Source organism: Gilbertella persicaria (assembly GCF_025201335.1).
Source record: "Gilbertella persicaria strain CBS 190.32 chromosome Unknown B0P05scaffold_52, whole genome shotgun sequence".
NCBI lineage: Eukaryota > Fungi > Mucoromycota > Mucoromycetes > Mucorales > Choanephoraceae > Gilbertella > Gilbertella persicaria.
Window position 1 is genome coordinate 139,101 of NW_026252013.1, and position 24,515 is coordinate 163,615.

Here is a 24,515-nt window from a genome sequence, read left to right on the forward strand (position 1 = left end):
TAAAAAAAAAAAAAGAAAAGAAAGGAAGAAAAAAAAAAGGCGATGTTTATGCAAAAATGACGTACTGTGCTAATGGTTCAAGTATTTATGCGGTTGTTTAAACCTTGGCCTGGCCAATGATATGTTACTTTATTCTAAAAGTAGTTATCTAAAGTGGATTGTTTGGTTGTCGAGTTACTTGCATAAGCATGCAATGCATTCTCAAATTGAAAAGGTGTGATGCCTTTACGTGTATCTACTCGTACGAAATGAACACCGAGTTTTGTTACTTCTCTGTTTCTATGTTCATCATCAAAGAAGAGCATCTCATCACAACGAATGCCTGATTTCTTGGATAATGACTGGAAATGCTTGATTTTACTGCCTGGATAAATCTCAAAATAATTGATAATTTCTTTCAATGTAGAATCCAGTTCAGGGACCCTTAATAAGCCAAGAGCTTCTCTAGCCCTGTTATTATGTCAGCTTAAAACATACCAAATCATCACATACCAATCAGGCGTACTTGTTCTAGAAGCAATACCAATCTTGATATCAGGAAAAGACTTGATGATAGAAATGATGGTTGCTGTATGTGGAAAGAAGCCTAGTGTTTCTCCTCGGCTAAGTAACATGTCAATACATATGGCCAGGATGCTTTTTATACTTACTGGTTTGTCACAGTATTGGAACTTTCATCATAAGTATAAGGGGGACCTAAACAGTTTATTGTTATGTGCTTTCAAGTCATTGGCTCATCTTACCACAAGTGCAGTCGATCCTAGATGCAACATGATCAGTAAAGATCTTTTTGAATTTGTCAGTTACCATTCAGGCCATAAAGTATAGTCCAAATCAAAGACAATCATCTTTGGTAAAATATCAGGCACTTTTTTTAATTCTTTTTCTTTCGTCATAAAGTGATAAATGAGATACCTAAAGACGTTAATGCGACTGCGGTACTAAACAGAAAAAAAAAAAACTTTTAAAAGCCCTATTGGATGTGACATAAACCTTGATTTATTATGCATATATCATGTATGCTTGCTTATATATATATCTGTATGTGTGTGTGTGTGCGCTTTTTCTCTTTGTTTATACCTTAATTAAGATGGATTCGGCTTTAAAAGCATTATATGGTATACAAGATACAAGAGAGAACATAGGCCTAATATTCAATAGATTCTACAGCCATTGAAGCAGGAAGCTTATATATTGTAGGAAGAAGAGACGTTGCAGAAGAAGAAGAAACGACATTTGAATTCAGAGATATGACACATCCTATCCGTGTTCCTGGCTTAGAAGACCAAGCTGTGACTGAAGTCTCAGCAGGGCCCTTTCATACCATTGCCTTGACTCGAGAAGGAATGGCAAGTACAAAACCCTATGTTTACCAGACTAACCAAATACTAGATGTATAGCTGGGGAGATTCTCAGTATGGTGCTTTAGGAAGAGAAGGAAATCCACATGTTCCTCAGCTAGTATACCATCCATCTATCAGATACATTCGATTTATAAAAGTAGCTTGTGGTAGTTCATTTTCAATGGCTCTTTCTTCTAGAGGTCTTTTGTACACTTGGGGTACATTTATGGTAAATCAGACTATCTTCATTTATTACACTAAGTCGGACACTAGAGCCAAGAAGGCATTTATGGTTATTTACCCAATGTAAAAATCCAAACTTATCCTCGTATTGTCAACAAAGTGAGCATGATACGATTTATCAATATTGCAGCAGGCGCTGCTCATTGTCTTGCTCTGGATGATCAAGGAGGTGTTTATTCTTGGGGATGTGGTGAAAATGAACAATTAGGTGTACCGATGACTCGCCACCAAGCAGGCAAACTGGACTTGTTTCCTTTAAAAGTTGCATTGAACTCAATTGTGTCCATTGCCTGTGGCCAGTTTCATTCCTTGGCCATCAACAGACGTGGTCAAGTCTTTGCTTGGGGCGTCAACAAATTCCAGCAGTGTGGCATGATGGAAAAGCCTGAAGAAAGCCATGATGAACCAGGTCCTGAATTGGTTCCTGTGCCTCAATTGATTCCTAAATTTCGCAAGAGTTATGCACCTCTTGCTCTTGGCACTGTTGGTAGTTTGAAGAGCAAGGCTTCTGAAGCTCAGCGCATGATATCGACCATGACTTCTAAAGACGGAAGATTTAAAGAAGAAGAAATTGGTACTCGTCTTAATATCACTGAAGATGATCCAATGGAACAAAAACTCTTACACCATGACCATAGTGGAGATAGCCTTTTTGATGCAAGACCAATCAATGTGGCTGCTGGAGCAGAGTTTTCGATTGTTCAGACAGACAATCATTCTTTGATTGCGTTTGGTCGTAATGATCATGGTCAACTTGGCATTCTTTTTGACAAAGATCATCCTTGCCCAGGAGCCATCAAGTCAAAAAAGACAGGTCAATTTGAAGCGATTGGTTATCCGCATAAAAACCCTTGGTCTCCTCCTGAAGGAGTGAAAAAAGTAGCCAGTGGATTTGATCATGCAGTGGTGATTAGTACTGAAGGTCGTGCTTGGGGATATGGAGCTACTGAACATCATCAGTTAGGACTCTATACTACAAAAGATGCTTTTAAAGCTACTCTTATTGAATCCATTTTGCAAAGAGGAAGAGTGCTTAATGCAGCAGGCAATGATACAGCTACTTATTTTGTTGTTGTATAATAATAATAAAAAAAAATAGTCCTTTATTATGTATTTAGGCATCTGTAGATGTATTAAAGTAACGAGCACGGTAATCATCACTAAAGTAAATAAAATGTAAGCATATACATCCATGTTTATCCTTATCATTACCTGCAAGTCAAAATACCATTATCTACAGGTGATGCAGCTACACATCGCACTAAATTATTATGACCAGGCACTCGCTTGGCCAAAGTGCCTGTCTGTGTATCATAAACAACAACATCTGTTGATGCTTCATCTCCAATCACAATAAAGCCTTCAGTATAAGTAAAACTAGGCTGTAACATTTGTGTGCGCTGTTCATGTCCTTTGTATTCCATCAACACATTGCCACTTGTTACTTCCCATAATCGAATGGTTGAATCTAAACCAGCTGTCAAGAGGTACTTTTCATTCGCTGTGAATCTCACACTGGAGACAGCAGTTCCACCATGAGCACCCTCTAATGTTCGAATGCACTGAGAAGAAGTACTGTCCCAAATACGCACTGTGCCATCAAACGAAGAAGTTGCGAAGATCTTGCCCGTGTTGGAATATCGAATTTGCGAAACAGATCCTCGGTGAACATCAGCACTACTGGAATTTGTATAGCATTGAAGTGTCTTTACATCATAAATACGAACAGCTGCATCTTTTGTACCAGCCAACAAGAAATCGCCTGAAGGATGGAAACAGATTGAATTGACAGGTTGAGCATCCTACACCCAACAAAAAGAGATTGAGTGATGTCTATCAAACATTTTTCAGTACCTGTAAATATCGAAAGGCTCTCTTGACGCCTGATTTTGATAGATCAAACAACTTTATGCTTTGGTCGTTTGAACAACTCGCAAGTACTAAGCCATTAGGATGAAAACTCAAATCATTGACTTGTTCTGTGTGATCGTATAGCGTTCGAATCACTGGTTTATCGCCTGCATCGCCAGATCTGTTCTTCATTTTGTTGACATCTAATAATTTGAGCGAGGAATCATGCGAGCCAGTGGCTGCAAATCGACCATCTGAACTGAATATGGCCGTACGACAAGGGCCTTTATGTTGCGTATAATAAAGTTGATTATAATCTGGTGCGGTTTTAGGCTCTAAATCATATCAATAAACACATTCTCGTCACATATATTGCTTACGAGCATTTTGCAGAGACTCAATATCAAAACCAGAAGAAGAAGGCATGCTGATATCCATATCTTGTCTAGGTGAATCATGATCAAACGTCTTGCCTGAATAATCGTCTTCAGAATCGTCCTCATCGTCTATAAGAAAGTGAGTTCTATGTGTTTATCTTATAAGCATTAATTACGCTTATATTTGGCAAACTGTATCATTTCTGATAGTTTTGAACTTGGTAGCATATCTGTTGAAGCACCTGTCGCGTCAGCCACACTTTGAGCAACTGCAGAATAGCCATATGCCACCAGTTGGCTAATACAATATATATAATTTAATAAGCCCGAGAGTGAGTATCACTTTACCTTATGATAAGTGAAAGTACTTCGTCTTCTGTCACTTTGTTCGTGTTCATATTTTAAAGCAATAAAAATTTCTTTTTTTTTTTGGCCTCTTGCTTTACACTTTGCTTTTTGAACTCAGTAAAATTGGTCAATTGTAAATTGTTGAAGGCTAATCAAAAGTAAGCCACTCATCCATAACCTCGATTAAAGAAGCCTACCTAAGAAAAGCAAACTGAGCCGATTTGACTTTTTTGTAAATGAAACGTTCCCCCTTTTTTTTCTTCTCCTCTGTAATATAATTATGGTCTTACAAGGTTCTATTTTCATCGTACTAGAAGCTTTTCATGACACTGGCCATTGCCATGCCGTCATTGTCTCTGCTGCCTTTAAATCACCGAGAACCCTTATTGGACATGATGTTTTGGTCAATTGAAAAAAAGAAAAACTCGGTCTCCTGCCTTTTCTTGCCATTTTGCATTTGTTTCTCTCTCTCTCTCTTTTTTTTATTTTTACTGAGCCAAGCTTCTAATATCTCTCTCTTTTTTTTGAACCAATTCCTATTCAATGGATGGTATATTTGATCGTCTTGGTAAAAAGAAGCATAAACCCTACGATGGGTCTATTCCACCTAGAAAGTCTCCACCGCAGAAACATCATTCTTCTGTCAGAAGAGCTCTCAGTATGAAGCCAAAAAGTAATATATAACATTTATGCTTTTCTTTGGTATGCAATGCTAATCCCTTTTATTTTTTTTAATTGGGGGTTACACAGTAAAGCATGGTCTGCGCCAACAATCTATCGTGCCCAACCGTTCGTCGTTTGAAGCAGGTTCTGCGGAACATCTATTTGCTCGAGAACAAACCTTACCTTCTGAAGACAATATCAATCTTTTGTTTGATCATATGCTCGTCAGTTAAAAAAAGACATCCTGTTTAATTTCATACATGTCTAACTTTATAATAGGAGAGAAGAGGTATTCATGACCCCAAAATTAAGTCAAATATGCAAAACTGGCGAGCGGAAAAGAAATGGCTCATGATTAATCAAGACCATCAAGCTGAATTATTGGCTTCTGGTGTTAAACAAGACAAATTACAACAAGCAGTTGCTGAGAAAGCAAACATAGACATGAGTCGATTACCCAACACAATGCATCATCCAGCTGCATCTCGGTCCTCAACCACGCGACAACTCTCATTTCACAGACCAGAAGGACCCAAACCAATTAAATCCATATCATCACCTGTAAATAACCAAAATCCTGCACTTCAAATCAACACAACTGTTTATAACACAAACAATATAACCCTTAGTTTAAGCTCATCAACATCGACCAAGTCTCCGACACTCAAACGTTCAAAAAGTATTACCATGTCGCCCATCAAAAGTAGTAACAGTAATAGCACCAGCAATAGACCTACAGACCATTTCTTTGATATGTCTGCTAATGACCAAAACTCACCCGAATTCTTTGTCAAAAAATTTCTGGATCCCAACTTACGATCAGTTACTACTAAAATAGCTGCTAGTCTTGAAGTTAGTTTAAGAACAAGATCCATGGAGTAAGTTTTTAGGTTTTTTTTATGTTGCTGATGTAATTTATGCCATTTTAGTTGGGTGATCAAGTTTATTCACTTGAAAGGACTTCATGTTCTATGTCATGCATTGGATTATTTAAATCATAACATTCAAGACAGAAGAGACGTAGCCTTGGAACTCGAAGTAGAAATCATCAAATGTATCAAGGCTATTGTCAACACAAAAGCAGGAGGAAAAGAAGTGATGGACCATCCAGAATACATTCATGCCGTTGTATTCTCAATCACTTGTCCTCAATGGCAAACAAGGAAAATGGTCTGCGAACTATTGGCCTTCTTATGTTACTTGGATGGCTATGAGCATGTTGTACGTGGATTTGAATTGATGAAGAAGTTTAGAAAGACATTGGGCATTTTTGACGCTTGGATTCAATTGCTTATACGAACACTGACGGTTGATAAATTCAGAGGCAATGAAGAGTTAGCAGAAAGTCATCTTGTGGAATACGCTGTAAGTGAGCATACGCGAGTGAGCCTTGGTCTGACATCGTCTTTGACACTATAGCTTTCCAACATGATTCTCATTAACGCATTAACCAGTATACCATCCAACATCAATTACCGTATCTATTTGAGAAACCAGTTTATTGCTGCAGGTTTACAAACACACCTGCTGCCTAAACTTGAAGCACTCGATTACAACTTACTGAATATCCAAACTGAATCTTACAAAGATGCTGCAGACACAGACATGGAAGATGCCTTTGGAGATGAAATGGCTCAGTATTCAACAGAATATGCTCAACCTTCTCAATTGTTTGATAAACTAATTGAAAATGTATCAGATACTCCCAAAGGAACTGATTATTTTTTCTCTATCATGAAGTACTTGTTGTGGATTAAAGGTGATGCAGAAACAAAGCAAGTATCACACACACACACTCTCTCTCTTTTTTCCTCTTACTTACTGATAATCTAACCATGATGCGTATTAGATGTCAATATTTTCATATCATTGATACAATCATACAAAAGATTGTGACAGACAGAGCGCAACACAGCAACAAAGCTGATTTTACAGACATGTTTGGCATGCCTGTAGGTGCTGTTATTCAAAACTTTATGGATTTGAATCGATTGAGAGGCAAAGACATTGAAGCAAATGAACTGAGAGAACAATACGAAAAGCTCATAGCAGAAAAAGACCAACTCGAAAGTGAAGTACAAAAACTTCGCATTATACCCAGTCAGATGGAAAATGAAGCTCAAAAGCAACGTATTATAGAGCTTAAAAATGAAAACAGTTCATTACGACAAGTACTCAAGACATCAAAGGAGACAATCACATCACTTCAGGAACGATTAGCTGTTTATGAAAACGAAGAAAAGAGAAGGTTGAGTAGTGATAGTGGTCGTGCTGCATTGGAGTCCATGCGATTTAACAAGAAGAAAAGAGAGAGACTTTCTTTAGATGAAAAGGTATATTCATCAATATAGGATTTGAGCTAACTTGATCTATCATTCAATAGCGCACAACTTGGTTTTCAGACAACACAGTACAGAATAACACTTCCGCCACTTCACATGGTTTCTCATTTGGTGATCTCTTGTTTCCTTTCTTTGGTAGAAGTCGACTCAAAAAGAAAAGACCTATCAGTGATTCGCTCTCAAGAACGGAAGGTAAAGCACACAGATAGTATTTTTTTTTGAAACTGATTCATTATAGATCAACATCTTTCTTTGATCAATCAGGACTCTGGCATTTCTTCATCAAATGAAAACATGGAAGGTAATCATTCTTTAGGCAAAAATGTCTCTCGGAGTAACGAAATCGTTTCTTCATCGGTTCCTACTGCTTCTCCACCAGCTCCCCCTCCTCTTCCTCCGCCACCACCTCCGCCACCACCACCTCCTCCACCTGCAGCTCCACCTGCTCCACCCATGCCTGGAGCTGGTTCTTCAATACCACTTCCACCACCCCCTCCTCCTCCACTTCCAGCAGGTAAAAATGTGCAAAAATATACTATGACCTTACTGAACCTTATTATCTAGGCACTTCCTCTTCTTCTTCGATCCCCAGTGCCTCTTCACCACCTCAGCAACTTCCTTCAGCTTCTTCTCTTGTTTCTTTCTCTACACCTATTATTTCCACTCGTAAGGAACTGCATCATTATCCACAAGTGAAGCTCAAAAATCTACAATGGCAAAAACTGGATGCCAAACTGACAGAACAGACCATTTGGGACATGAAAGAGAACGAACACGATACCATGGAACAGTTACTGAACGAAAAGGGTGCTTTTGAGAAGCTAGAGACCATGTTTCCTGCCAAGGTGAATACCTTTTTAGAAAAGAAACAACTCAAAGTCGTCGATGCTAAAAAGAACGACACGGTTGTACGATTCTTGACCAAAGAGAAAAACAAGAATATAAGTAAGTTATATTTTATGTGCCAATTTGTTGTTGTTGACTTTTGCTTTATAGATATTGCTATTTTGCCTAAAATCAAGCATTTTGGTTCCTATAAACAAGTTGCTCAACATATCATGATGGTGGACGACAAATTGTGCACTGAAATATTTTTGATCAATCTCATTACTTACTTGCCTACACGGGATGATGATATGGTGTTAATGCAAAAGTATGTGGATGGACCTGAAGAAGAATGCCAAAAGTTAGATCTACCTGAGCAATTCATTGTCGAGGTAACTTATTATTTTATGAGCATTGAAAGCTAACATGGCATGATATAGATGATGCGAATGTACAGGTGTGAAAGCAGACTCAAATATATGCTTTTTAGGGTTCAGTTTTGGGATAAATTCGAACAACTCAGAAAGAGTCTGTCTGTTGTATTGTCAGCGTCTGATTCTTTGCGCCATTCTAGAGCCTTCAAAGACTTGCTGTTAGTTATTTTGTTACTCGGTAACTATATGAATGCATCCAGTGTTCAAGGCGGTGCATTTGGTATGAAGATTGGCAGTATCAATAAGGTAAATTGTTCTTTATACAAGATATATACTTACATTGTATAGCTTATGGATACGAAAGCCTCAGAAGATTCAAAACTTACCTTGCTACATGTTCTTATTGGTTTTGTAAGAAGAGAAATGCCTTCTACTTTACATTTTATAGACGATCTGAAAGATATTTCTGAGGCTACAAGAGGTGAGAAAAAAAAAACATGGATGCGAATACTTATGTTGTCTACGTGCAGTCATGGCCAGTATTACAGACATTATTCAACAATATACAGACTTGCGCCAAGGACTGAAACAGTTGAATATTGAACTAGACAGATTCTGGAGACCAAAAACAGATGATATCAAGGAAGAAGGCGAAGAGAACAACGATGGAGAAAAAGATCGATTTTTGTCCGTGATGGAAGAATATCAATCCTCAGCCGTGGGCCGCTTTGAAGAATTAGAAGCACTCTATGTCAACGTCGATGTCAAATGGAAAGAAGTCATGACATTTTATGGAGATAATCCACGTACGAAGCGCCCTGATGAATTTTTTGGTGTGATTGCTCAATTCCTACAAAATTGGAAAATTGCGGCAGCAGAAGAACTCAACTACACAAAACAAAAAGAACTTGAAGAGAAACGGTTGAGAGAAACGGAAGAGAAGAGACGAAAAGCGATGATGGCCAGTAAACGTAGTAGTGGAAGCGATACACTCTCTTCATTATCTGAAGACGACCATGAAGATCGACGTCTTATGGACGATTTGTTGGAAAAACTTCGTTCTGGTGAGACCGAGAAGAAACTAAGACAGCGCCGTGTTCGTCAACGTCTAAGAAGTTTAAGAAACGAAGAAACATTACAGAAATCAGAGAAGCGATCTTCTAACACTAAACCACTGCCGACTCGACTTGACCGGTCAGTAAGTATATCTTCCACAGCGTCCTCAGGACATATGCTGGTCATTTCTGCGGAAGATTTACTGAGAAGCCTACAACAAGAAGATGAATAGTATCTTAAATAAATCTGTTTTCTGCCACTGTTCTCTATTTACTGGCATTCAAAAATACAGCTGCATGAGTAACTTAATTTTCTGTGACCACTGGCTTGATTATGTGATTTAAATTAATGACACGTCTACATTTTTGTTTATTGCAATATGTTGACTCAAGAAAAAGACCATACTGGTAAACTCAGTGGTGGTATTGCCATCCAGTCTTCTGCACCAATCTATGCGCAACGTCAACACAAGGTAAACATTCTCTCTTTGATTTAAGGCTCACGAATGTGTTAGGTTCCTAGTCCATCTATAGCTGTCACTAAGGAACAGGCTTCTTTATACCATACACATGATGACCATCAACACGCAAATAATCTTCATCATTCGCACGATCACCATAATCACTCACATGACCAACATGAACACTCTCATGATTACTCTCATCACCATGCACATGCTCATGATCACCATGGAAATACTCATGATCACGATGAACATAGTCATGGTCACGATGAGCATAGTCATGATCACCATGGACATGCTCATGATCACCATGCACACTCGCATGATCACCATGGACACTCTCATTCTTTTGCACCAGTTTATACAAAGCCGTTGCCTTCTTGGATTGAAGTATTTTCTAACCTGTTGCCTATGCAAAAGACCTTGTTTACTTGGTTCCTACTCCATACTGGTATTGGCATATGGCTTTATTGTATGGGAACCAGTCGAGAAAGCCTATCCCTTGTGGGTTATGCTTATCTGATGCTGTTTGATGCATTGGGTGTCTTGAATTCGTTTGTATCAGGCATCTTGAGAACCAATTCAGAATTTGGTATCTCAAATACAAAGCGGCCTTTTGGGTAAGTACAAACAAGACATAGAAATACCTTTGCTTACAGTTTTATTTTAGGGCTCATCGATATGAGATTGTGTTTGCTTTAAGCACCACTATTTATCTTATGTTTGCTACCATGCATAACACAAAAGAGTCTTTAGAACACTTTTTGTTACAAGATCATCATAATGGAGAATTGCATGAAATAGAAGGGTAAATACACACTTTAATATATGTGTAATATATTGAGTATCATAGACACCATTTAAAAATGGGATTTGGCATGTTCTTTTTGATTGGTGCAGCTATTTCTGCAACTTGTATATCTAGTGTCACCTTGCGCAATCATGATAATTTTGTCCGCTGTAAGTAAGGCTGTTCCATATATTAAATAGCTAACATTTTACTATAGATTTGAGGAGAAGACCTACTCAAGTACATGGATTCTCTTATAACGTAGTCAATCGAGGCGCAAGATTAAGCCCTATTCATACCTTGTTATCCAATGTTTATTCTTCATCTATTGTGCTGTGTGGCTCTATTATCTTAATTGTCTATATGGTTGGTATGGCTACACCTATTGTTGACAAAATATTGGCATTGTCTGAATCTGTGGTTATGTTTTATTTGGGGTATCCAACAGCCAAAGCATTAGCCAAAGTCTTGTTGCAAACAACTCCCCATACAGTACAGAATGGTGTAGAGAACAGGCTTCGAGAGGTAAAAATACAATTGTACTTTTTCTTTTATTCATAACAACCATATAGATTCTACAAAACCCAAATATTCTTCATGTGGATCGTATTCACTTTTGGCAAACTACCTATGGAAAATGTGTTGGTACTATTCAAGTACAAATTCATCCTGAAGCAGACGAACAGGCTGTTCTTCAGTTTGTCTATCAAAAACTACAAGGACTCACAAGTAACCATGTTCAAACAGACGATGAAGACTATTATATGAACACACCTAGCAGTGAACTTACTGTCAGTATTGTAAAATAAAATAAAATAAAATAGGTGTGACACAAATATATTGCTCTTTTCTTTTTTTTTTTTTTCTTTATACCTGATACTATGTTTAAGATCAATATACCTCAATGGTTAAACTATCCTTTGACTTTTACAGGCATAACTGGTTTAACAGGATTTGTTCTATTATATCTGTGCCAGTGCAAACTGATCTATCCTGCTTCTTATCCCGAAGGATCACGTCAAGAAGTAATACACACACACATATATATAACCAAGTTTATTAATGGTGTTTAATAGGTAGCAGTGCCTTCTGATTTCGGGATGCAGTATACAGAAGAAAACTTGTTGACTAAAGATGGAGTCAAGTTGAAGAGTTATATTATTGTCCAAACCGATAAAGAACAAGCTAAAAGAGTACCTACTATCTTATACTTTCATGTAAGCCTCTCTTCTTTTGTGTATTTACTCAAAGCATGTATATAGGCAAACGCAGGAAATATGGTAAGACATTTCTGTTGCTAAATAACCTATACCAATATTGTTTAGGGACATCGTTTACCTATTGCCAAAGTATTGTATGACAGATTTAAATGTAATATTGCCATGCTATCTTACAGAGGCTATGGTAAAAGTGAAGGTAGTCCTAATGAAAAGGGATTGCGTATTGATGCTCAGGTATTGAAGACTAGGCATAAGGATACAGTATTTATTGTTTTGTAGACCATGTTGGATTTCGTAAGAGAACATCCCATCCTTAAAGATACCCCACTTGTAGCATATGGCCAATCTATTGGCGGTGCAGTAGCTATTGATCTTGTGTCTCGTAATGAAGATTCATTTTCTGGCTTAATGATTGAAAATACTTTTTTGAGTTTGGTAAGATTTATATATGGCTTGTGTGTATGACTAAACATCTTAATAGCCTAAACTAATCCCAAGTGTGATGCCATTCTTGAAGCATTTCACTTTTCTTTGTCATCAACAATGGCCTAGTGAAAAGAGTATTCAGCGTATTGTCAAGACGCCTATTTTGTTTTTGGCTGGTGCCAAAGATGAACTTGTGCCCCCTTCTCATATGTTGAAATTGAATGAACTAAGTGAATCAAGAGCAGAGAAAGTATGGGTTGCTTTTCCTTATGGTATGCATAATGATACATGTATGCAACCTGGTTATTTTACTGCTATTCGAGAATTTTTGGAGAAGCATATATTGAAACTCGAACAAGAGAAAGAGAAGAGTCCCCCTGTATTAGAAGAAAGTTATATTGATGGACAACTGGTGGATGAAAATAATGATACTTCGTATCAACTTGTCAGTGGTGTGACTGATGATGAAGGAATGACACACAGTTTCCAAGTTGAATCTGTTGAACTTGATGAAGAAGAAGAATAATAATAATAGTAATAGTAATAAAAACAAAACTTAATATTATGTATGCTGTACTTCTTGATCACTATCACTCCATGCGTCCAGGTCATTCTAAAAAAGGAAGGTCATTAATGCATGTCATTTTTTTTTTTTGTTTACTTGTTCAATTTGGTCCACGACATCTTCATCTTGCAGGGGCGGTTCCCAAACTAAGACTTCGCCACCATTTGACCCGCTGTACAACTCTTGATACGCCTCCCTTTTCTCCACACAAATCACTCGACCATATGCTCCCTTAAGTCGACGGATCAGCACGCCATCAAACAGGCGATAGACTAACACTTGTCTATCATCACTGGGTATATAGAGTAAGGGAGGCCATGCTTCGTCATCAATTGTGGCCTGCATCCGTAGTTCAAATCGGTTGCGCCAATTAAACCCGTAATTGACAAATGTGTTATTGCCTGTCTGAGTATTCCACAACCGGATCTTTTCATCCAGCCCGAGTGACACCAAAAATCGACCATCTTTTGTCATTGTCAAACCATTCACGCCTCTCCCATGGGCTGTATTCATATCAGATAAGGGATCTGTAGCTACGATAGAATGAGTCCATAGCCTATAATGGTAAAAAAAAATGCCCTTACTTGTATTCTCTTGATCTAAAGACATCAAACACGAAGAAGCACGTCGAATGTCCCAGACTCGAATGGTACAATCCATTCTTTTATGGCAACTCACAATTAGAATAAACGATTGATATTTTCTATGCTTACCCTCCCGAGTACAAAATAAATTCTTGATGTGTAGACCAGACACAAGATAATACGGAACCAGAGTGACCCATCAAAGAATGAGTAAAAGCGCCACTATTCAAGTCGCACAATCGAATCCTGGGCTCACTCGCGGCACCTAACAATAGTATGGGTTTACATTGTGTGGTTTCCTTTCACTTACTTGCAACAAGTGAATGAGAGGCAATAGGTGACATGGATTGAGAATTGACTCTTGATTCCAAGTTGAATTCATACTCTGGCTATATTGTTCATGAGTTAATATTCTCGTTTATTTATGTGCAATCGCGGGTCACCTTCATTGTATTTGTGTCCCATACTTTAATGGTTGTGTCATAACTTGATGTGATAAACATGCCTGTGTCAAAAGGGTACCAAGTGGCCGAGGTAACTGCATATTGATGTCGATCTGCCCTACACAATGTTTTTGTTTATGGATCTACTGTTGTAATTTACCTTGCTACACTTGCAACAGGTTCATTTCGTTCATGTTCGGCAGGAATAGCTTGCAAATCAAACACATGAACTCTACCGTCACTTCCTCCTGTCAACAAACTTTGTATGAGTTTTTCGGTCAGACAATTCATCTTGATCATTATTTTCTTTTTTGGCTTACTATCTTTGTTCTGTGTTTTCGATGCTTAAAGAATTGACTCCACCTAAACTAGGATTAATATAAATGAGGGTTGACTACGCCAAGTACCCCTATGAGAACGCGCTAGTTCCTTTGTTCTGCTTAGTTGTAAACTGTAGGCTCTTTTCGTAATTTCTGCTCTCTCTAGTTTTAAAGAACTGATGATACCGTATTCTCTTTTCTTTAGAAAACTATACATGACAAATAAAAATAAAAATAAAAATAAAAACCATGGTGCATTATGCTAATGACATAAGACCGGAATTATTTTTTTTTAAAGTGTGACAAAAAAAAACTGTATGTTTTTCAAATGGTTTGAAAATAGTAATACTAGGGGGGGGGAGAAAATGCTCAAACAGAGGGAAAAAAAAGGTCTTGCTCGCTTCTACATGCTCCTTTGTGCAACTGTACTACCTTACCATAACGAACAAAAAAGATTCAGATGCCGAGTGATGGATCCGTATAAATAAGCAAAGCAATCATCCATCTTTCTCTTTTCATTTTTATCTCTTTTATCAAAAATAAAAAAAAAATATTAAAAACTTAAAATGGGTTGCTGTATGTCACATTTCGAAAAGGTATTTTCTTGTCCATAAAACAAGAAATCAAAAACTTACTTTTTTAAACAATAGGAAACTGTCTATGAGGTTACTTTAGATGCACACGGTGTAGCTCAACGTGTTCCTAAAGGACAAGGCACTCATTTTATTCATGTTTCTGCTAATAATGAAACACATTTAGAAGAAAAGGTAATAGAAAAAAAGCAATACGATAACATAAACTCATGACTTTTTCTTTTTAGAATGAACAAAATATCAGTAAATGGAGCTCACTTACACAACCAGCTTATACGAAACGTATTCACCCTACAACAGAGACACCAATAAAGCAGGAACAAGAAAAGCCTTCAGCATAAATCAAATGTCAATAGAAAAAAGATATCTCTTTTTGTTACAATGTTTCATAGTATACACACATATATATACTCTCTTTATGTACTATCCCTCCCCCTCTCTTTCTCTCAATAATATATAATCTTTTTTTAACACAATCTTTGTAATCATGACAATAGTCAGCGAGAATTTTCGGTCCAAACTTAAACTTTAGAAGATCAAAAAAAAGAACAGGCGGAGAAAGGGTTCGGTTCAAAACCGTTCCGGAAACGAAAAACAAAACAAAAGCAATAGTCTCGATTACTCTTTATTGTTCCTAAACTATATGTGTATTCTCTCTTAGTAGGCTGTAGTCAAATAAAAGATACACCTATGCATTGAATCACATAAGAAACAAAAGAGCTGTATGTCACAGGTGATAATAACAATCAGGTTCAAAAATGATTAAAAGTCAGAGGTCAAGAGAATAACACAAAGAGAGATATAGTTTGTTGTTTACCAATCAGTCTTATCACTTCGTTTTGTGTAGTTTTAATGTTACCTTTCTTAGTAAACCATTTTAGAATAGTCTTTTTTTTCTGCACTAGAAATTCTCTTTGCTTTTTTTCTCTTTTTTCAGCCACATGTCTATTCTCGAATGGAATGCAGTATGTATTTCATACAAAAAGAAAAAAAGAAAATACGCAAAGAGAGTGAAGAAATGTCAGAATCTACAGGAATAAAACAAAGTCTTGTTATTGTTTATGCCTCTAGAATGTAAACAAACAGTAAAAGAAAATATCGTTCTTGAAGTGACACATAACCATAAAAAGAAATCAAGATAAAAAAAGAAAAAAAAATATACTTTCGAATCTCTTGAAGACAGGACTTGCTGAATTCGTTGGTCACACATAGTGTAACATGTTAAAACAATGCAAAGTTTCATAAGTAAATGAAAATACTTTCTCTGACAGGTTTCGAGGATTGTTTAGATAATATGTTTTGAAGATCCATTTACTATTTTACTTTGACACATTATTCATTTTTTTAATGTCAGGACAAATACTTTGTGGGTAAAACAGATAGACTTTTCCCGTCGTTTTCTCACTAACAAATTCTATGTCGTACAAACAGTGTGCATGTGATTGTGACCTTCAGATGATTTATGTTTTATATATATATATATTTTACCGAGACCAAGTTATACGCAGGATAATTGAGTAAATAGAAATTTCATGGTTGATTTGAATAACGTTTTTTTGTTGATTATGCGCTATAAAATGTTTATTAAAATAACAGACTAAAATAACATATACTACGTAGTTGCAAGGATCATCAGATATTTTAGCTTACTGACAAAAATCTGATAGATAAAAAAAAAGAAAGGTGTCATAGAGATTTTAAAGTTAAAGACTCTATCGGCATATCCGACGGTAAAAAAATAAGCTTACTCGTAATTTGAATCAATCTATACGTAGTAACAATGTCTTCATATGCTTTTCTTTTCTTTTCTTTCTTTTTTTCAATAACAACAAAAGAAATTAATTTTCAATTAACTTGAATAGATCTTGATTCAGCCAAAAAGAAGAGGTTGATATATTAATTGATCAAATAAAGTGCACACGAGAAAATGTCTTTTCTAAATGATGATGTATTTCGTGTTACATTAGTCTTGATCGGGTCTACAGTATTTCTACTTCAAATCCAGACGATGTTAAATTTTTTTTGGACGAATCAAAATTTATGTTTAGACTTTTTACCTGTAATGATCTTCATCCTTTCTGAAGAAAAGAAAGAGTAGAAATACTTTATTAAAATTAAGGGGCCAAATATGGACGTAGAGGTATCTATATTCCAAATCTTTATGGTTGACATAGTTATGATCTCTTTCTTTTATATATAAAGACAGTCATAGTGAGAGAAAATGATGAATTTCATTAATTATATGGGCTATATTACCAGTGACTTACACAACTGTGTGAATACATTTTGTGCATTATTTGCTATGCGCATGGGCCATTTATATAGCTTCATGTACATCAAGAACTTTATTAAGAGACATAAAGTAGAAGTGCTTTCATAAAAAAGATAAGTGAACCTGATTTTATCATGTATGTGAATAGATACATTATGTAGGAAATGATTAAATACTCTCATGTATAAATCATTTTCTTGTCATTACTCTAAAGGGTGAATTGACTCTATATCACTGCTACTATTAGATCCAAAGGACTAATGATCGTTTGGTTGCATTATTTTACATTTTATGGTACATTGGATCGCCCTATGTTGGGCCTTAGATCAAGTTGCACAAAATAATTAAACGCGTTTGATCAAATTAGACTAAACAAAAGCTAGGGGCTGCGCACAGTCACAATAGAGAACGGCTATGTGTAGTCAATATAACAACATCCTTTCACTGAATATCATTTCAATAAAAGTAATACTTTGAAAATGACAATCATTTCGTAACAAGCAGTTAATCATTTTTAGTTAGTGTCATTTATTTTTAGGACACTGAAATCGTCATTTATATTTACCAGCCGCACTGTATTCTATCAGGGCTAATTTTAAGAATGTTTGCCATGTTTCAATCAAATATAACAATAGAGTCCGCTTGTATATCACTTTAAAGCTGAGAAGTAAAAAAGAAGGGCTCCTGTTTATAAATATAATTAATTTTCTTTCTTTCTTTCTCTCTCTCTCTCTCTCTCTCTCTCTCTCTCCTCTCTCTCTTTCTTCTACTATTATTATCATTGCTATTATTTTTATAAAGTAAATAAATAAACAGATGCATTTTAACTCTTTATACTAAAATTGGCTACATTTACTAGATAAATGAATACAGCAGCAAAGGACATCAAACGACATACGATTGCTTTCAATGAATTCCATTATTTGTAATTATTTCTTATAACAGAGCTTTGTTACCCCTAAACTGATTAATATGTAAATTCCCTTATTTAGAGAACCGGGTCTTGATCAGCAAAAGCAAACGTTAACTCATTGGAAGACTATTGAAGACTATTATAGAAATCATTTAAATGCTCTCCAGAAAGAAATCGAAAAAGCAACTGAACAAAACCAAAAACTGACAGATGCTCGTGAAGAACTTGTGCAAGAAGTCTTGAAGCTTCACAAGAAATCAACTGAACTCATCAGTAAAAATGAAGAGTTGACACGGACGATCGCAGAAAAAGAAAATCATATTAGTGCATTCATGTATCATCCATTGCCTGAGACAAAAGAGCCCATACAAGGTGTTACCTTAGTCGATAAACCTTACAGTCCACCTACACCTCCTCCTAATACTAGTTCAATTGATACACCTTCAGAGACAAGTAAGCCATCACAAGAGCCAGAAGAACAGCCAAAAGCACCTGTTGTCAATAAAGAACCAGGTCTTTTTCGTAAAATCAGTCTTCGACTCTCAACTCGAAAGCGAAGACAACAAGATGACCCACCTTTGCAGATTTCAGAGCCTATCAATATACCCTCACCACCTAAATCCATGGATGCTATTGTACCTACTACTTCTGTATCTGAGCCCTTGATTCATCCTGCTGCTGTGGTGGCTACATCTCCGATTGAACATTTGAAATTAGTAGACTCGAATAAGCGAAAAAAGAGTAAGTCTAGATTCCATTGATAATTATACTCATACATAAATAGACCTTGTGTTTGGGAATGATCTTGTTCAACAAGCGAGATCAGAAAATACTCTGATTCCTTCTATTGTAACAAACTGTATAAGAGAAGTGGAACTCAGAGGTAAAAAAAAAAGGAGTCATGCTGAATACTGAGTTGTCTTTAGGGTTCTCTGTGGAAGGCATTTATCGAAAATCAGGAACACTTTCACAAATTAAAGAATTACAAGACGCAATCGAGAAGCACAAAAATCCCAAATTCTCTAAATATTCAGATATTAATGTGATCACAAGCGTATTGAAGTTGTATTTTAGAGAATTACCAACACCGCTTATTTCGAATAAGTTCATATGTAAGTTTTGATCTAAAGCCTTGCTGTTGACTGACATTGTATACAAGTGCCTTTAGATGTAGACTCTCAAGAAAGGTTGAATAAGACGCATTCTTTATTCCAAACAATGCCTAATGAATGTTACCAGACAATCAAGTTATTAATGCAACATTTAAGAAGGTAATTATTGATAAATTATCAAAATGCTGATCAAGTCTATCATCCAGAGTTCATCAAAACAATTCAGCCAACCGAATGCCATCTAAAAATCTCGCTGTTATTTTTGGTCCTACTCTCATGCGATTCACTGCAGGCAATGAAGAGCAACAAATGAGAGACATGATTGACACTGTAGACTATATTATACTTCAAAGCCATCTTTTGTTTTATTAAACTTATGTATTTATTTGTTCTAAAAGGTTATTTAAAGCACTTTTATCAAGAGGTATAAAAAAGAACTCTGTACCATCCAACCCCTTTTTTGTAAAAATAAGTTTATGGTCTCTGAATTCAGTCAATTCAGTACGGAATGAAAGATCGCTTGAGACATAGAATCCTTCACGGCATTTTTGATAGTATTGACTATACGTTAAACCAACATGTTCATTGCCCTTTGTTGTTGTATCGTCCATGGCTTCTAATTGGTGTTCTGCCAATACTTTAAACACACCCCGGGCATTATAAGTCAATGAGTCCAAGACGTATTTTGCCCCTCGAGCACCACCCAATTCACCTTGTCTGATCATCATTGAATTTTCGAAACTTGTCTCTACCAAATAGTCTGCAAAAGTAGTCGCATCATGCCATATCCAGTTAAACCGACTTGATTTGACATTATCCCATAGTAAACCAGCATTGATATGATCTACAGAAGCAACCAAATGAATATTGTCTGCATGAGCCAGCATGGATAAAGCAGTCTGAGTGCGTTCATTGCGCAAGTTGGGTCCATCGAGATTATGAACGACAAGATACAAATGCTGGTATTCTCTATCTGGACGAGAGAAATAGTCGCAAATAAAACTGACATGGTCATGAATAGAACCCGTAGGTGCCTTTGTGTCTAATGCACCTAAAGTGATTTTGATCAAAATATCTTTGATAGTAATTGAAGGAAAGAAACCATTGACAACAATTAGCGGGCCATCTGTTAAGGCTGTCTGTGCAAATTCGTTTAATAAGCTACGTTTGGATCCGTAGCCATAAAACACAAGGTTGAACCCAGAACAGAGTTCAAAACACCATTGAGCAAAATGTTGTTTATGCATCTCTGCTAATATTTCGATTTCTTGATAATGTTTCCTAGGTACTTGGGATAGAATCTGATGGAATTCTTGAGGTTCGAGTATAGGTAAACGGGCAAGTGTATTGTCTGAAGTCTTGGTTGGCATTCTACTTTGGAAATAACGCTCATGTCCCTCTGTTTCGTCATAAGCATCTTTCTTTTCTTGTTGTTCTTCATCACTATCGTCATGTATCGTCTGGTCGGGCACTTGTTCTTCTTCGGAGGAGGAGGAAGAAAGATCTTCTTCACTACTGTGTGTATCTTTTAATGAATCTAAATGTTTTTGAATGCGTCTCTTTTTAGCATGGTTGGTCTTTTTAGTAATCGTTAGTTTCTTTCTAGCATGTTTGACTCGGCCAGTGTGTTGTTCTTGTTCTTCTGCTGTTAAGGCCTTGTTCATGAGTGTATTGACGTTTTTTTTGACACTTTGTTGAAATTGGAAAATAGATCGACCACTGACATCGGTGGTTTCCTTGTCAATGTCCATTGGTTTGTACTGAGACAAGAGTTCTCCTGTACTTTCTTGTTCCTCATTGTCTGATGAAGGATCTTTGGGTATTTGTTTCGTTTTGGTCACTGTCAGACCGACATCCATTATAGGTTCTCTCCTTCTTGATTTCTTGTTTGATTTATGATCGATGGCTAGTTTGGCTTCTAAATGTGCTACATGTGTATCGACGGTACTGACAATGTGTACTGGAATCTCTTGATCTGTCTGTTTATGGATTCTCATGTCGAAGAAAAAAAAACGCGTCAAAGCTAAAAAGAAGAGAAAAAAATTCGAGACGCGATATCGTTTTATATGCGTCTTTCACCATGTCCACCATTCATAAAGAAGAGCAAGTATGTGGCCATCCAAACACGCTACTGACAAACATTCTAGTGTTGTAAAACTTATTATTCAGTTCTTGAGAGAAAACAACTTGAATCAGACACGTTCAGCGCTCGAGAAGGAATCCCATGTGACATTATGTGCAGTAGAAGATAAAGCGCGATTCGTACAAGAAATCAAAGATGGTCGATGGGACAGTATATTGAAACAAGTCAATCAGCTCGGTATTGCACCTCATCAGCTCTTGGATCTGTATGAGCAAGTTGTGTTTGAGCTGATTGAAAGCAATGAGTTAAGTGCAGCAGAGGCACTCTTGCGACGATCGAATGTATTGCGTCTCATGTGCGAAGAATACCCTGATCGATATGAAGTGATGGAACGCTATTTACATGAAGCACCTATTCAACAAATACAATACACAAATGAAAAAAGAAGACTTGATATTGCCAACCGTATGTTGTTTTCGTCAGAGCATTTCTTTGTAACTGACATACAAGTCTAGAATTAGAACCGTTGGTGTCTATGGTACCAGGGAGTCGACTCTTGACACATTTAGGTCAAAGCATTAAATGGCAGCAGCAACAAGGCATCATTACACCTGAATCTACCTATGATATCTTCCGAGGTACTGTCTCTGTTCAACGATCAGAAGAAGACAGTTTTGCTTCTAAACACTATGTGTCAATCAAATTTCCCGGTAAAAAGACACATGCTGAATCGGCTGCTTTTTCCAAGAACGGTCAATACCTTGCTACAGGTTCTGTAGATGGGTTTATTGAGATCTGGAATTATTTGACAGGCAAGCTAAGGAAGGATTTAGCCTATCAGGCTCAAGATCGTCTCATGGCCATGGACGCATCAGTCCTATGTGTTCAGTTTAGTCATGATAATGAGCTATTAGTGACTGGTTCTTCAGATGGTAAGATGGCTATTTGGAAAGTCAAGACAGGACAATGTCAAAAGCGTATTCCTGTAGCTCATACAGAAGGTGTTACTTGTGTCTGTTTCAGCAAAGATAGTACACAGATCCTTAGTGGCAGTTATGATCAAACAGTCCGTATTCATGGTCTCAAGTCTGGCAAGATGTTGAAAGAGTTTCGAGGACACCAGTCGTTCATTAATTCCGTTGTTTACTCGGCTGATAACACACGTATCTTAAGTGCCAGTAGTGATGGCAATGTCAAGGTAAGAGAGATTGTTGTTGTTGTAGTTTAACTCATCATTAGATTTGGGATGCTAAATCGACCTCTTGTATCTACACTGTCAATCCTCAACCTCCTGTAGAAAAGAACCAGCTTAATCCAATAGGAGGATTAGGCAGTGCCTCTGTTCAGCTTATCATGTCACTTCCCAAACATCCAGATCAATTCCTGGTTTGCAATAAAACCAACACACTTTTTATCATTTCTCTACGAGGACAAATTATCAAGACATTGACACATCAAAAACCAGTAGATTTTGTTACTGCAACTACATCGCCTCAAGGTGACTTTATTTACGGTATCACAGAAGATTCGCATATGTATGGATTCCAGTTCAGTACAGGCGCACTTGTAGGTCAAGTCAAAGTGTCTGAAAAAGAGATTGTAGGTATAACAAGTCACCCATTATCTAATGTGGTTGTTGTCTATGATGATGCAGGCTATGTGTATTTCTATAAAGCACCATAAAAAAAGAATAAAGAGATTATTTACAATATTTACAATTCATCCTCTGGTAATTGAATCCTTCTGTTCCAGCGAGGTACGGATTGCCCAATACCTCGAGCATGTTGAATAGACAGATAGATATAACCAAAACAACGATGGAGTAATTGTATCATGTCGCTCATACCGTACTGCGTGTTGGTCTCCAAGTAGATTTCAAGACTGAGCAAGGTCAAGCCAATCACTGTATAGAACATGGCATTACAGCCATATTGTTCGTAAATCATACCACCCACTAAACTACCCAAACCAGCACCTACACCAGCATACATGGCAGCTAATATACCTTGAGATGTAGCCTGTAAGGAAGGAGGAGCCAATTCATCTGCCTGAACTACACCTGCACCCCATAAAGCAGAGAAAGCAACTCCGTTTAATAAATGAAGTCCAATGGCAATACTAGCACCTGTAGGACTCTTGGGCAAGACAGTATATGCAAACACACGAACAATCGTCAATACATGGCCCAAAATAACTAAACTTTTGATACCAAACAACCGAATCAGCTAGAGGGAGATGAATAACAAACGTATGTATATATATAACTTACATCTTTGGAATAAAAGAAAAGGACAAGTTCAGTAGAAGAACCAATTAGGCCAGTTAAGCCTACTTGAGAAGAACTTGCTCCTAAATCTTGTTTGAGATAGATAAACAAAAAACTAATCACCATATTTAAAGCAGCACCCATCAGCATCATTGTCAAGAAAAACAAAGATACTTGAGGCTGTTTGAGCAATTCAATGAGTGTAGAAGGCTCATTGGTATTGAGTCGAACAGAACGACGTCTGTGTAATGGTGGATTCGAAAGATTGACAGCTTCAATAATACTGGATTCAGTAGCAAATTGGATCAAGCGTTGTATTTCATTTTCTCGAATTTGAGAAGAGTCTAAATCAATCCCTACTTCATCATAAGGGTCAACTTGAAATTGCTTGATGGTTTTCTTCTTCTTTTGTTGTTGTTGTTGTGGTGGTGGTGATGGTGGTATTGGGTGTGTGGATGTAGAAGGAACAGGAGAGGTGGGAAGGTATTGTCTACGATAATGATCTTCTGTTCTTTCAGATTTGAATTGAGTGTTAGCAGACATAAGAATAAAAAAATAGAAGCACAAGCATAGATATAGAAAATAGCATTCATATCATTTGTCCAGTCTGTAATAAACCCGACCAAAGAAGAAGTAACACCAAACGCAATGGAACCCCACATACGCTGTCTTCCGTATTGATCCTTATTTCTGCCTAGGATTTTAAGGACACCACCATCCACAAGAGGCAAGACAGGCACGCCAAAGAAAGCAAAGCAGACAGAGGTCATGGTGACCAATGTGATAGTCAGTTTACTCTTTTCTGCTTCGTCAAGGTGTTGAACGACAACAGATATGCCCATGACACTTACAATAGCTACAGTAGCCATCGTATGGATAATACACATAATATATCGATGGGCCTTTGTTTTGTCTGCAATGGCAGCCCACAATGGACAAGCTATGGCCGAGATGAAGGGCGCTATATATACAATTTAAATAAGTTGCAAACTATATGAATATAATTTACCGATGGCTACTAGCAAACCAATCTGATCACCTTT

General features: G+C 37.0%; 12 protein-coding genes across 12 annotated transcripts; 7 read left to right on the forward strand and 5 right to left on the reverse strand.

The window, feature by feature from the left end:
- Positions 1 to 43: 43 nt before the first annotated feature.
- B0P05DRAFT_558952 (magnesium-dependent phosphatase-1) lies at positions 44 to 926 on the reverse strand. The gene is made up of 5 exons (XM_051580201.1): positions 808 to 926; positions 744 to 760; positions 651 to 696; positions 493 to 603; positions 44 to 450 (listed from the first exon to the last, which is right to left on the reverse strand). Exons 1-5 carry the CDS (start codon positions 894 to 896, stop codon positions 135 to 137), a joined length of 579 nt encoding a protein of 192 aa, XP_051430873.1. The 5' UTR covers positions 897 to 926; the 3' UTR covers positions 44 to 134.
- Positions 927 to 997: 71 nt separating this feature from the next.
- B0P05DRAFT_599856 (regulator of chromosome condensation 1/beta-lactamase-inhibitor protein II) lies at positions 998 to 2,666 on the forward strand (the record flags this gene model as incomplete). The annotated part of the gene is made up of 4 exons (XM_051583214.1): positions 998 to 1,118; positions 1,162 to 1,349; positions 1,393 to 1,572; positions 1,617 to 2,666. The coding sequence occupies exons 1-4, from the start codon at positions 1,016 to 1,018 to the stop codon at positions 2,664 to 2,666; spliced, it is 1,521 nt and encodes a 506-aa protein (XP_051430874.1). The 5' UTR covers positions 998 to 1,015.
- Positions 2,667 to 2,725: 59 nt separating this feature from the next.
- B0P05DRAFT_558962 (WD40-repeat-containing domain protein) lies at positions 2,726 to 4,355 on the reverse strand. The gene is made up of 5 exons (XM_051580202.1): positions 4,163 to 4,355; positions 3,991 to 4,112; positions 3,818 to 3,943; positions 3,441 to 3,772; positions 2,726 to 3,388 (listed from the first exon to the last, which is right to left on the reverse strand). Exons 1-5 carry the CDS (start codon positions 4,210 to 4,212, stop codon positions 2,795 to 2,797), a joined length of 1,224 nt encoding a protein of 407 aa, XP_051430875.1. The 5' UTR covers positions 4,213 to 4,355; the 3' UTR covers positions 2,726 to 2,794.
- Positions 4,356 to 4,705: 350 nt separating this feature from the next.
- Positions 4,706 to 9,654, forward strand: B0P05DRAFT_591051 (formin homology 2 domain-containing protein; the record flags this gene model as incomplete). The annotated part of the gene is made up of 13 exons (XM_051582866.1): positions 4,706 to 4,835; positions 4,913 to 5,049; positions 5,105 to 5,703; positions 5,755 to 6,190; positions 6,245 to 6,604; positions 6,715 to 7,158; positions 7,209 to 7,359; positions 7,406 to 7,681; positions 7,732 to 8,112; positions 8,164 to 8,384; positions 8,433 to 8,672; positions 8,715 to 8,847; positions 8,897 to 9,654. The coding sequence occupies 13 exons, from the start codon at positions 4,706 to 4,708 to the stop codon at positions 9,652 to 9,654; spliced, it is 4,266 nt and encodes a 1,421-aa protein (XP_051430876.1).
- Positions 9,655 to 9,766: 112 nt separating this feature from the next.
- On the forward strand, positions 9,767 to 11,515 carry B0P05DRAFT_274933 (cation efflux family-domain-containing protein). Its single transcript, XM_051573411.1, has 6 exons — positions 9,767 to 9,894; positions 9,937 to 10,505; positions 10,556 to 10,693; positions 10,739 to 10,845; positions 10,893 to 11,200; positions 11,248 to 11,515. Exons 1-6 carry the CDS (start codon positions 9,802 to 9,804, stop codon positions 11,482 to 11,484), a joined length of 1,452 nt encoding a protein of 483 aa, XP_051430877.1. The 5' UTR covers positions 9,767 to 9,801; the 3' UTR covers positions 11,485 to 11,515.
- A 41-nt stretch (positions 11,516 to 11,556) lies between these two features.
- Positions 11,557 to 12,847, forward strand: B0P05DRAFT_478436 (Alpha/Beta hydrolase protein; the record flags this gene model as incomplete). The annotated part of the gene is made up of 6 exons (XM_051575019.1): positions 11,557 to 11,700; positions 11,752 to 11,892; positions 11,938 to 11,955; positions 12,001 to 12,129; positions 12,175 to 12,330; positions 12,377 to 12,847. The coding sequence occupies 6 exons, from the start codon at positions 11,557 to 11,559 to the stop codon at positions 12,845 to 12,847; spliced, it is 1,059 nt and encodes a 352-aa protein (XP_051430878.1).
- A 36-nt stretch (positions 12,848 to 12,883) lies between these two features.
- Positions 12,884 to 14,204, reverse strand: B0P05DRAFT_591053 (WD40-repeat-containing domain protein; the record flags this gene model as incomplete). Its single annotated transcript, XM_051582867.1, has 7 exons — positions 12,884 to 12,934; positions 12,983 to 13,419; positions 13,471 to 13,547; positions 13,600 to 13,735; positions 13,781 to 13,859; positions 13,914 to 14,031; positions 14,074 to 14,204. 7 exons carry the CDS (start codon positions 14,202 to 14,204, stop codon positions 12,884 to 12,886), a joined length of 1,029 nt encoding a protein of 342 aa, XP_051430879.1.
- Positions 14,205 to 14,799: 595 nt separating this feature from the next.
- On the forward strand, positions 14,800 to 15,039 carry B0P05DRAFT_478335 (uncharacterized protein; the record flags this gene model as incomplete). Its single annotated transcript, XM_051575015.1, has 2 exons — positions 14,800 to 14,829; positions 14,884 to 15,039. The coding sequence occupies 2 exons, from the start codon at positions 14,800 to 14,802 to the stop codon at positions 15,037 to 15,039; spliced, it is 186 nt and encodes a 61-aa protein (XP_051430880.1).
- A 2,809-nt stretch (positions 15,040 to 17,848) lies between these two features.
- B0P05DRAFT_558993 (Rho GTPase activation protein) lies at positions 17,849 to 19,500 on the forward strand. The gene is made up of 7 exons (XM_051580203.1): positions 17,849 to 17,898; positions 17,958 to 18,023; positions 18,091 to 18,752; positions 18,796 to 18,894; positions 18,938 to 19,123; positions 19,171 to 19,282; positions 19,330 to 19,500. Exons 2-7 carry the CDS (start codon positions 17,962 to 17,964, stop codon positions 19,493 to 19,495), a joined length of 1,287 nt encoding a protein of 428 aa, XP_051430881.1. The 5' UTR covers positions 17,849 to 17,898; positions 17,958 to 17,961; the 3' UTR covers positions 19,496 to 19,500.
- B0P05DRAFT_478443 (origin recognition complex subunit 2-domain-containing protein) lies at positions 19,498 to 20,787 on the reverse strand (the record flags this gene model as incomplete). Its single annotated transcript, XM_051575020.1, has 1 exon — positions 19,498 to 20,787. One exon carries the CDS (start codon positions 20,785 to 20,787, stop codon positions 19,498 to 19,500), a length of 1,290 nt encoding a protein of 429 aa, XP_051430882.1.
- Positions 20,788 to 21,232: 445 nt separating this feature from the next.
- B0P05DRAFT_626183 (WD40-repeat-containing domain protein) lies at positions 21,233 to 23,312 on the forward strand (the record flags this gene model as incomplete). The annotated part of the gene is made up of 3 exons (XM_051583471.1): positions 21,233 to 21,671; positions 21,722 to 22,404; positions 22,446 to 23,312. The coding sequence occupies 3 exons, from the start codon at positions 21,233 to 21,235 to the stop codon at positions 22,887 to 22,889; spliced, it is 1,566 nt and encodes a 521-aa protein (XP_051430883.1). The 3' UTR covers positions 22,890 to 23,312.
- B0P05DRAFT_444909 (uncharacterized protein) lies at positions 23,192 to 24,314 on the reverse strand (the record flags this gene model as incomplete). Its single annotated transcript, XM_051573791.1, has 3 exons — positions 23,192 to 23,431; positions 23,539 to 23,962; positions 24,091 to 24,314. Coding segments are annotated over 3 exons (888 nt in total), but the record flags the coding sequence as incomplete, so codon positions are not given.
- Positions 24,315 to 24,515: the final 201 nt, after the last annotated feature.

Bases quoted from the DNA above. Each gene is read 5' to 3' on its own strand.
- B0P05DRAFT_274933 (XM_051573411.1), top strand. From the start codon at position 9,802: ATGTTGACTCAAGAAAAAGACCATACTGGTAAACTCAGTGGTGGTATT. The intron at 10,506-10,555 runs GTAAGTACAAAC...GTTTTATTTTAG, and splicing joins AATACAAAGCGGCCTTTTGG to GGCTCATCGATATGAGATTG. The intron at 10,846-10,892 runs GTAAGTAAGGCT...ATTTTACTATAG, and splicing joins TCATGATAATTTTGTCCGCT to ATTTGAGGAGAAGACCTACT.
- B0P05DRAFT_558962 (XM_051580202.1), bottom strand. From the start codon at position 4,212: ATGAACACGAACAAAGTGACAGAAGACGAAGTACTTTCACTTATCATA. The intron at 3,773-3,817 runs GTAAGCAATATA...GATATGATTTAG, and splicing joins TGAGTCTCTGCAAAATGCTC to AGCCTAAAACCGCACCAGAT. The intron at 3,389-3,440 runs GTACTGAAAAAT...TGTTGGGTGTAG, and splicing joins GAGCCTTTCGATATTTACAG to GATGCTCAACCTGTCAATTC.
- B0P05DRAFT_558993 (XM_051580203.1), top strand. From the start codon at position 17,962: ATGAATACAGCAGCAAAGGACATCAAACGACATACGATTGCTTTCAAT. The intron at 18,895-18,937 runs GTAAAAAAAAAA...AGTTGTCTTTAG, and splicing joins AAGAGAAGTGGAACTCAGAG to GGTTCTCTGTGGAAGGCATT. The intron at 19,283-19,329 runs GTAATTATTGAT...TCTATCATCCAG, and splicing joins TTAATGCAACATTTAAGAAG to AGTTCATCAAAACAATTCAG.
- B0P05DRAFT_558952 (XM_051580201.1), bottom strand. From the start codon at position 896: ATGACGAAAGAAAAAGAATTAAAAAAAGTGCCTGATATTTTACCAAAG. The intron at 604-650 runs GTAAGTATAAAA...CATGTTACTTAG, and splicing joins TCCAATACTGTGACAAACCA to CCGAGGAGAAACACTAGGCT. The intron at 451-492 runs GTATGTGATGAT...ACATAATAACAG, and splicing joins AGAACAAGTACGCCTGATTG to GGCTAGAGAAGCTCTTGGCT.